This window comes from Doryrhamphus excisus, chromosome 1 (genome assembly GCF_030265055.1).
Source record: "Doryrhamphus excisus isolate RoL2022-K1 chromosome 1, RoL_Dexc_1.0, whole genome shotgun sequence".
Lineage (NCBI taxonomy): Eukaryota > Metazoa > Chordata > Actinopteri > Syngnathiformes > Syngnathidae > Doryrhamphus > Doryrhamphus excisus.
The window spans coordinates 18592888-18603473 of NC_080466.1; the positions used below are offsets into that span (position 1 = coordinate 18592888).

The 10586-nt window shown below is 41.0% G+C and overlaps 1 protein-coding gene across 2 annotated transcripts; it reads left to right on the forward strand.

The window, feature by feature from the left end:
- Positions 1–678: 678 nt before the first annotated feature.
- On the forward strand, positions 679–10089 carry g3bp2a (G3BP stress granule assembly factor 2a). Of its 2 annotated transcripts, none has more exons than XM_058080832.1 (13): positions 679–847; positions 2016–2134; positions 2201–2282; positions 3272–3445; positions 3529–3619; positions 4094–4199; positions 4285–4465; positions 4570–4665; positions 4808–4910; positions 5021–5080; positions 5756–5887; positions 6083–6210; positions 7806–10089. In XM_058080832.1, exons 2-13 carry the CDS (start codon positions 2040–2042, stop codon positions 8079–8081), a joined length of 1524 nt encoding a protein of 507 aa, XP_057936815.1. In that variant the 5' UTR covers positions 679–847; positions 2016–2039; the 3' UTR covers positions 8082–10089. The 2 variants fall into 2 exon arrangements, with proteins under 2 accessions (XP_057936815.1, XP_057936823.1); XM_058080840.1 differs by having other exon boundaries at positions 6083–6201.
- Positions 10090–10586: the final 497 nt, after the last annotated feature.

The window sequence follows — 10586 nt, forward strand, 5'->3', positions numbered from 1 at the left end:
TTATATTAGTAGTAGTTGTAGTCAAAAGTGGGAGAAGGTCAGGGTTTTGTGAATCTCAAGTAAGTGTCAAATCATTAGTCACAAATATTGAGTCAAGTTCCTATTACAGACGTACAAGGCTAAGTTAAGTCAACATAAGACAGGTTAAGTCAAATCTGAAGTTATAGGCTTGAAATTTTTGAGTTTTTACACATCATAAACACTGTTAATTGTATCAAATAAAATGATTTCTGGATAAATGTGCTAACATTGTCAAAGTTCCTTGCAGGTGAAAAAATACAAAGAAAATTTTTTTTACAGTGTGTTGATCAATTGGTTATTTTCCCCTTGAAAATCGATAAATCTCTGAAAACAGTACTGTATAGTAAAAACCTTTGTGTACTACAGTGCATAAAAATCAATTGTCGTGTCTCAGAACGATGTATATGGAAAAAATACATGCAAATTCTATGAAATAGGGGTTGAATAAATATAATTCAACAATACAAAACATCACTACTCGCACACGTCAGTAAATAAGAGGATTTGTGATGCTTTTGTAACAATTTGTAGATTAATCGCTCATGCCTCGGAAACGAAACTTAAAGGCTGAATGTGTACTGTCATGACGTTTTGGGGGCGCGGTCAAAGATAGTGTCGTCACTGGGAGACACAGCTGATTGGTCGGCTCGCTGCCTTGGGGGTTCCTGCCCCAGAAAGCAGGGCTAAAACAATAAATCGAAGCTAGTGGGGATATAGGAGTCTTCACAATAAACGCCTGGCTGTATAGTCGCGGTTTAAAGTTCCATATTGTTAGTCGAATTATTGCTATAAATCATTCAGTCTATATAGATTGGTCATTCACAAGGTAAGTTAGCCATCCACCTTCACCAATGATGCGGCTGGCAAGCTAATGCTAACAGCAAGCTAACGTAGCTGCATTGTCTCGTCAATTACACATTTCTCTTTTTAAATTGACAATAATGATCATATGTAAAAGTTAACTGGCACATTTGTAGTTTCTGTACAATCTGCTTCACGTTACCGGTCGATGGTAAGGTATCGTGATTTGTACTCCTTTGTTTTCTTCGAGATGGCACTTAATGGTGGACAATCGAGTTGTTTGAGCTGTATTTACAGAACATTACGATTGTGATATTAACACAACGGCGCCATTTAATGTTTAATAATCGAGATAAACATGTATGTGTCTCTATGTAACAACGTTACACGATGGTATGTCACAACAGCTACCATTCGCTTTCTGTTGTGTCGGTTTTTATAAACCCCTTTGTTTACAGTTAAGTGTAAAATTCAGGAGCATTTCATAGTCGTGTTGTTTTCCTCTTTGTACTACAATTGAAGCTTAAGTGATACCTTAATTGCGTTGACTTTATGTAACAATTAGAGCCTGAGAGGAGAAATAGGACGACGCCACAAGTTAGCTTACCCGGTGCTAACGCAGGTTAGCCGGTTAGGTAAAGAGCGTCTCTTGTTGGTCATGCTATCTGGTGTATCCTGTTTTATAATGCGTATTTTGATTATTCTCAACTAATTCTAATGCCTTGTGTATTATAAACAAGCCAATGCATTGTCGCGCCAATCAATAATGCTACCAACAGGAGGCTTGTGTTAGCATATAGGCAGGTCACCATTATAGGCCTCACGCATGTGCAACGTATATTTGTAAACATAATGGGCTGCAAATTAGTCACTTTAAATTGACGCCCGCAGCATCTTGAGGCCCTTTGTCGCTATGGCGCACTAGCTTCTGCTTAGCTTCCATGCTAACAGTCAGCTGTCTGCTCTCTGACGGATGTGGGCCTGCAGTGAGACAAAGAACGTAGCCTTGTGCTAGTAAAAGGACACATTCCCCAACTATTCAGCTTGTACATAGATTTAAATTAAATATGCAGCTTTAAGCCACTCCCGTTACAAACGATGACAATTTGTAGATAGCTAACTTGCTTCAATCACTATAATCTTAATTTGATTATGATTGTTACAGCTAAATCCTGTTTCTCCCCCTTTTCTAGCACTTAATATTGTTTACCAAAGAAATGGTGATGGAGAAGCCAAGTCCCCTGCTTGTAGGGCGGGAGTTTGTGAGGCAGTATTACACACTGTTGAACAAGGCACCAGATTTCCTGCACAGGTAAGAATGAACACACATGAAAGGTGATATTTGGAGAGTGTTTAGTATATTTATGTTTGTCATCAGGTTCTACGGGAGGAATTCTTCTTATGTTCACGGGGGCCTTGATGCCAGCGGAAAGCTGGCGGAAGCAGTGTACGGGCAAGCGGTAGGTCTCAAATGTTCTCATGACACACAAAGTCTGATAAGTATCTTAGGTCATAAATTGTGAATGGTGCCTTTTTACAGCTGTGGTAGTATTGGCCAAATGAAATTCCACCCTACTTTAAACTTGCACTGAATATTGACTGACTATATTGACGAAATACTTGTTGGACTGTTTTCAACACAACAATAGGGCAGAGTGAGTTCATCCTCACACCCCTGTTCTGGCTTTTCGCTCTATTTCTGTTTGGATGCTACCACTGAAGCTGTGAAGTGTATGAGTCAACGTCCGAGTCAACCCAGCAAAGATATTATTGGCTCTAATGGGCAGTATGAAATAAGGTTGAGTGTCGTTTTGATGTTACTGTAATGGGAACTTTGAAACCGTGCCTTTTGCTTAAATGATGCCCAAGCCGGTACTGAGAAAAGGTAACAATGACTCTGCAGTATCCTCTGCTGGAGCCTATCCCAGCTGTTTTCGGGTGAGAGGCGGGGTACACCCAGGACTGGTCGCCAGCCAATCACAGGGCACATATAGACAAACAACCATTTGCACTCACATTCATACCTATGGACAATTTGGAGTCCCAATTAACCTAGCATGTTTTTGGAATGTGGGAGGAAACCGGAGTACCAGGAGAAAACCCACGCATGCACGGGGAGAACATTCAAACTCCACACAGAAATGGCCAAGGGTGGAATTGAACCCTGGTCTCCTAGATGTCAGGTCTGCGCGATAACCACTTGTCCGCCGTGCCGCCCTTCTGCAGTAACTATACTAGACTATTTAATGTGTTGGCCATGATGACACAAGGTTTGGTATGCGTGATAGTTACATGTGAGAGAGCGCTACATTTCCCTTTTCTACTTTCTCATGTACTCCAAATCATTCAAGTAAACGTGCAGTGCTGATTTGCTGGGTTGATTTCATTTTCTCTGCTTGTTAAAAGAACCGAGAAGACCATAAACTGATTTGCTTTTTGAACTTCTTAGGAAATCCACAAGAAGGTCATGTCCCTGCAGTTCAATGAGTGCCACACAAAGATCCGGCAAGTGGATGCCCACGCCACACTCAGTGACGGTGTGGTGGTGCAGGTCCTCGGAGAGCTGTCCAACAACGGCCAGCCCATGAGGAAGTTCATGCAGACATTTGTGCTGGCTCCGGATGTATGTATATCTAAAAGTTCACACCCACCTATTGATCTTTTTTTGTTTTTTTTATTACTTATGACTTCAATTACCTCTGTTAGGGTTCTGTGGCCAACAAGTTCTATGTACACAATGACATCTTCCGCTATGAAGACGAGGTTTTTTGTGACTCAGAAGCTGAACTGGATGAAGGTGAGGTATTCACAAGTACAATCACATCTGCTGCGACTCTGGTATTGCTTTTTGCAGGCGAGCGCTTTGCTTCTTTTTGCACTTGAGACAATTTAAACTGTTAAATGGAGCCGCTGTGATGGCAAAATTAATATTTTAGTCATATTCTCCCAATTCTAAACAGTCTAACAGCCCTCACATACCTTATCTCGGGAGATGTTTGTTTTGTATGGGGTTTTGGTGTCTGAAAATTGTGTGAAGACAGCTGACATAGGCTCTGGCCACCCACAATGCAAGAAAAAATTGGATGGATTAACATGCATGGGAATTTTTTATATTTTGAACATTACTTTTCACACTATGATGTCTGAGAGCCAGATCTAGTCATCCAAAGAGCCACATCGAGCTCCCGACCCTTGCCCTATAGGTTCGAGTTTAGCTTGTCAGTTGTGTGTGATTGCGTCTAATTGTCACCGTGTCTGGCTTTGCTTCTAGAATCAGAGGAAGAAGTTGAAGAGGAGGCAGAAGAAAGGCAGGCATCTCCCGAGCCTCTGCAGGAGAGCCCCAACAGCACCACTTACTATGAGCCACACCCCGTCACGTACGATGCAACTCTACCAACCTCTCCCTCTTTTAGATAACTACATTTGAAGCAGGGGAGTCATTTTGTGTTCCACTCTCTGCAGTAACGGAGTGGAGGAGCCCATGGAGGAGCCTGCCCCGGAACCAGAAATAGAACCCGAGCCTGAGCCCAAAGTTGAGGAAATAAAGTCTGAAGTTGATGAGAAAGTTTTGGAAGAAATGGAGGCAAAAGCTCCTTCTCCTGTCCCGGTGGAGTCTGCCGCTAATTCCCAGGAGACACCTAAGGTCGGAGCCGATATCTTGTTCAGCTGGTTAACTTTTCCTTCATGAATAGTTGGGCAGCGTTGTAACCATTATGCAATTATGTCTCCCCCACTCCCCATCCATAGACCTTCTCTTGGGCCTCAGTGACCAGTAAAAACCTTCCTCCTTCAGGCACCTCCTCTGGTATCTCACCCCATGTTGTGAAAGCACCAAGCTCGCAGGTAACCACTTTGGTACCTTAATGTGCTGTTTGTAAAAAAAAAAAACAATATTTACAGTAACAATAATTAACAAGACTTTATAAAAGACCACAAGTACACACGGTCATCTAAAAAAAATAATACTCTGGCTTCCACCACGCAGCCCCGAGTCGAAGCCAAGCCAGAGACGCAGGCAGCGCCACTGAGACTCCGAGACCAGCGTGCACGAGACAGACCGGCCTTCCCCCCACGTGGACCCAGATCAGGTACTGCCTATTTTTTTTTTTATTTGTATTATTATTTCTACTTTTAACGGCTAAAAGTCAATGAAATATGCTCTAAGTTGACAATCTGTGTCCCTGTCACCTTTTAACAGATGGCATGCCGTCTTCTGAGGCACAAACAGGGAAACCACACTTAAGTTTTGTCAACAAAGGTATGTACATTTTTTTTTTAGCTCCATTACAATTACCTTATTTATTGTTTTTTGTTTTTTTTTTAAAGATTTTAAGTTCAGGGCTGGAATTTTTTTTATACTTTTACTGTAGTTTATTTAATAATTTTATTTGAATTATTTGGAATTAAGATTGCTGTTTGGTTGATTAGCTGCAAAATGTTTACATTTTGTAGAGGGGTGGCCAAACAATACTATCCCATGTTTCCTTAGTGTTTGTTTACTCAGTTGCAGTGAGTACTTGGTGTTTTTTTGTATGTTTTTTTTTTGAGGGGAGGCTTTAAAAAATAAATAAATAATGCAAAAAAATGTAAATCCAGTAAAGTTGCTCCATCATGCTTCAAACATCTCTCCCTCTAATGCAGTTTTTCTAAACATAATTAATAATTGATTGCTGTTTTTTGTTGACTATGGCCTATTGTTAGTGTAAAAAATGCATATTTATGCTAATTAAAGCATAAATGAACTATAATGGAAATGCAGTTTTAAAGAAAAAAATTTGCCCATAATCTGCCATCTTTGTGAGACATGAACATATTTGTCTTTCTCTCTTCTGTGCGTTCTAAAGATATTAAAACAGATAAAAAAAGACAGCATATTACTGCACATAATGGACGTAATTCACCCTGCAACTTCCTCTTTGTATTCACCCTGCAGGCGGTCGGGGCGATCTTGATGCTGGCGAAATGGACACCAGGCGAACTATACGCTACCCAGACAGCCACCAGGTTTTTGTCGGAAACCTCCCGCATGACATCGACGAAAGCGAGCTCAGAGACTTCTTCACGAGTATGTTTGCATTATCATCCCTATTATAACAAGACCAGACCGCCTAGGATTGTTTCTGCTCTGAGTTAAAAAGCCACAGGCAGATAAATGCGGGTGGCAGTTTGCCTGGTGGGATACACCATAGTTATCTATGACATGCACGTCCAGTGTGACTAATGGTCTTTTTTTTTTTTTTTTGCCCTTTACATTTTGCAGCCTATGGAAATGTTGTTGAACTGCGGATCAACACCAAAGCTGTCGGCGGGAAGCTTCCTAACTTTGGATTTGTGGTCTTTGACGACTCCGATCCTGTGCAGAGAATCCTTGGGGCCAAGGTAGAAGGGGCATGTATTACCATTTAATGACCCACTTTCATGCACTGGCTGGTGGGTTTGGTTATATCACATAGTGGTAGTGTATCAGTACTTGTTAGTTTTTGTACTGTATAAATAATGGTCCAATATTTTTAGTAAGTGTCCCACAGTTGGAAGTATGTATTGGAAGTGCCTTTTTGCTGGAATTGAGTTTTAGAAGTCCTTTTAGTAAGTCGTACTAGGAACACGGCATTTAGTGTGTCTGTAGCTTTATGCTAATGAGCGGAGTTTGTCCACGTCTGTCTACAAGAAGTGCTACTGTGTATTTTATCTATTTATTGTGTGTAAACAAAGACAAGGGCGCACTGAGGGTCTTATAAAAATGATCATGGAAGTTTTTTCTGGGGTATTTTTTCGTGGCGGAATTTCATCACAAACAGTAACCTGCCTCCTCTGTGAAACACTGGCGTCGTCTTTACCAACGCACATTCTCAATACACACAACACAGTAAGAGCACTGTTTCGCCACATCCTGTCTAATTGTGTAAAGCAATTAAGGGTGCCATTAAAAAATACTCAACGTAACTCATTAAATCCCAGCCATTTTACAAAATCTGTCCCTTTTCTGTACTAGCATCTTGATGAGTTTGACTGAGGCACACCGAATATTGTGTTCTTGGGGCGTAAAGACATGGTATATTCCGAGATTAGTCTCATTTTTCATCAGGAAAAAAATTAGTTTCTACCCTTTTCTGTTCTTTTTAGTAATCAGCAGTAGAACATAAGTTTCAGCAAAATATCAGTTCCCAACAAAAAAAGGTATACGTCCTGAATAGTCAGTAGTCTTAACAACCAGTGGTTGGAGCGGCACAGTGAGGGGCAACTACCGTTGTAGCTACGGAGCGTAATATCTAACGTCCAAAGTGAAATCAACATGGTAATCTTGCAGAAGTAGCAAGTACCGCTTTTCCTCACGAGGGTCGCGGGGGGTGCTAGAGCCTATCCCAGCTGTCTTCGGGCGAGAGGCGGGGTACACCCTGGACTGGAGGGCAAATATAGACAACCATTCACACTCTCATTCATACCTATGGACAATTTGGAGTCGGCAATTAACCTAGCATGTTTTTGGAATGTGGGAGGAAACCGGAGTACCCGGAGAAAACCCACGCATGCACTGGGAGAATATGCAAAATCCGCACAGTGAGCGAGGGTAGAATCGAACTAGCTGTGAGGCCTGCACGCTAACCACTCATCCGCCGTGCAACCCTTAAAAGGGACCTATTATTATGCTAATTTTTCGACCCTTTGTCCTGAGTTTTGGACTCCTACAGAGCAGCTACACACAATAACCAGCACAGAAAACGTTCTAGATCTTCCAGAATCTGCACCTATTCCAACTGTATTTCCTTTGATTTCTGCTTCCTACCAAAACGGTCTTTAATTTTATTCCACCCACTGGGAGAACATGCAAACTCCTGATATTATAAGATCTTCAATAATACAGTGGATGGTACTCCGATCCAGATCCTGAAGATTGGATCGGGACATCCCTGTGGTGAAGTAATGATATGTATTTTGTGCCAGATTATGAAATGTGACGTTTCGTTTTCTCTTCCTCCCCCCAGCCTATCATGTTCCGTGGAGAAGTGCGTCTGAACGTGGAGGAAAAGAAGACCAGAGCGGCGCGTGAGCGTGAGACCCGCGGAGACGATCGCCGGGACATAAGGCGCAACGACCGGGGTCCAGGAGGCCCACGAGGCATCATGGGAAGCGGCATGATGCGAGAACGCGACGGAAGAGGACCGCCACCCCGAGGCAGCATGGCTCCCAAACCGGGCATGGGCTCCGGAAGAGGCTCCGGCGGCCCGGGCGAAGGTCGCTTTGCTGCTCAGCGTCGCTGAGAAGTGGCGCCACCTGCAGTGTGGAAGTAGTAACGTGCTCTTCATCTTCAACCGTTCACAAAATCTACATGTATAAACGTATATATTTGGGTTTTTTTTGTTTCAATTTTTGGTTCTTTTTTTTTTTTTTTTGGCTTTCGGAGTGTGACACAGCCCGTCGAGCATTTGTGAAATAGACAAAACTACTACGAAAAATGTCGCTTATTAGTTGTGAGCCGAGGATCCATTTTTTTGGTATCTCAAGAAATCACACACTTTCATTTGTAAATTTGTGGAAACCCCACCAGGAGGAATCTACATTTTTTTTGGGAGGGACTGAAAGACTACCACAAAACAGCCCAGCATTTGGAACAGAGATTATATGTATATCTATATATATCTACACACATATATGTATATCGAAATATGGAAATTAGGAGGCTGCTTCACTAAATTCCTCTATTGCACATTTTCTATGGTAGTTTTCTGCCCATTACCGTTGGAAAACAGCAAGATGCAAACGTTCCAAAGGGGAAAGGCATGCCTTTTTATTTTATTTCCTTTCCCTTTTTTTTTTTTTTCTTCCCCAAGAGACCACTGCTTCAAAAAAATATTGCGTAAACGCACTCACCAATATGCACTCATGGGTACTTATTTTCTTGTTTTGGTTCTTTGCCGTGTTTCATTGACAAGCTGGAGAGACGACGTAACGGGGCAGGCCTCGCTCGCAGCTGCGAAGTACTGCTGTGTACTTTGACTTTTTTTCACCGAAAACTTCAAATATTACTGCTGGATGGACAAGATGACTCTACATGCCTCCTTGATAAACATAATCTTGGATTTTTTCCACCAAATAAATGACTGTGTGTGTGTGTGTTTGTGTGTGTGGTGAAGTTTTGGAGATGAGGGGTAATGAAGATGGCGGCTCGCTCTGGTTTCTTTTGATTCACAGTATTCTCCCTACTCCACTTGTTTGTGTCTTCACAGTGTGAAAGTGACAGAATAAATGTACGGCAAAGTTTACTGTATTGGTTTCCTTTTGACTCGATTGAAATGGAAAAAAAAAGGTGCCTTCTATTTTCTCTTTACTACAGCAACATTCATTTTGGGTAAAACAAAAGTTGCAGTATTCACAAGGATTTTAAGATTCTGGTGCGTTGTTTCTCCCTTTTTAATTTTGCTGCCTAAGATGTGACTTTTTTTTTTTTTTTTTACATTGGTTTGCTATTCTATGGCCCCAAAAAGGTACATTTAAAACTGTGACGGCTCCATAATCCAATACCAAACCATATTTTTAAAATACTTTGTCCTCCAAATACAATTTTGTAATGTGAGTGTGAGTGGGCTGGCTGTGTTTGCAGCCGACAGACTTCGCAAATACTATGTGAACACTTTTCTAGCTGTTGGTGCATTTGTATTTTTCATAATGCTGGTTATTCATTGTGTTTTTTTTTTATTTTCAGCTGGAAAGGGCAACATTTTATTTTAATCTTGCACTGAAAAGAGGAAAGTGATGTAGCAACTTTTGTTTTCTGGATAAATGCGCTAATGAGGTCTTCCTTAGCTGGTGGTATGTTGCACTATTTTCCAAACATTTCTGGGACAATCTCTTGTCGGTTCGAGCACAGCCTCTCCTCTCCAAATTATACTGAAATAATCTGCATATTTTCCACACTTGAGAGCTAGTTTTGATAAATGCTTTTTCCCTTTTATGATCTATGTGACAACTCTGTCATGTGTTTTAGAAGTGGACATTGTTTTTGATCCTCCAAGAAAGAAAAAAAAAAGCTGTAAATTATTTGTGTTATTTTCTTCCTCTCTGCTTGAGATCGCAGTTGGCTGGTGAATCATTCCAGTCCTTTTTGAACGGAAATAGAAGTCGACTCTGTTGGCTGCCATCTTTCATTGTTGCTCTATAGTACACAAAAAAAGCAAATTTGCAGGTGGACAATGTTTCTTCTGTGTTTTTCCTTTTTCCATTTTGAATGTGTCAGACTTAACAATAAACTACTGATATCAGCGCCACTCATACCCATTGGTTGTGTAAAAAGTGTGGTCCTATTGTCAACAATTGCACCTTATTGTAAGGTCATGTTTTATATAGACAAAAACAACAGGTGACCTCACCGGCATTAAATTGCTGAGTTTATATGTTATTTAATTTGGCTTGGTGAGTCTCATATTGAACAGTCAGTCCCTTGTGTTATAGGTTCCATTTCTGGTTCTATGGTTATCATCACATGTGTCCTCGATGACATCACAAAAAGTGACCAAATTAAAAAGTCTCCGGAGCTGGTGATGTCTTGCATGATGTCAGTTTGAAGTACAATAGAGCCAAAACCCATACTCATAAGAAAAGTATATCCTGTTATTGTTAAAAATAGAATTAAAGTGGTTTTAAATATTAATCAAAAGATTTCAAATGTTATTCAACTGCTCCAGCTTACATCCGCGACCCAAGTGAGGACAAGTGGCATAGAAAAAGAATGCCTGTTTTTCAAGTTCAAAAAGTATATTTTAATGTTT

Excerpts from the sequence above, each read along its gene's own strand:
- g3bp2a (XM_058080832.1), top strand. The coding sequence starts at position 2,040 with ATGGTGATGGAGAAGCCAAGTCCCCTGCTTGTAGGGCGGGAGTTTGTG. Across the intron at positions 4,666-4,807 it reads TGAAAGCACCAAGCTCGCAG|CCCCGAGTCGAAGCCAAGCC; the intron begins GTAACCACTTTG and ends TCCACCACGCAG. Across the intron at positions 6,211-7,805 it reads TTGGGGCCAAGGTAGAAGGG|CCTATCATGTTCCGTGGAGA; the intron begins GCATGTATTACC and ends TCCTCCCCCCAG.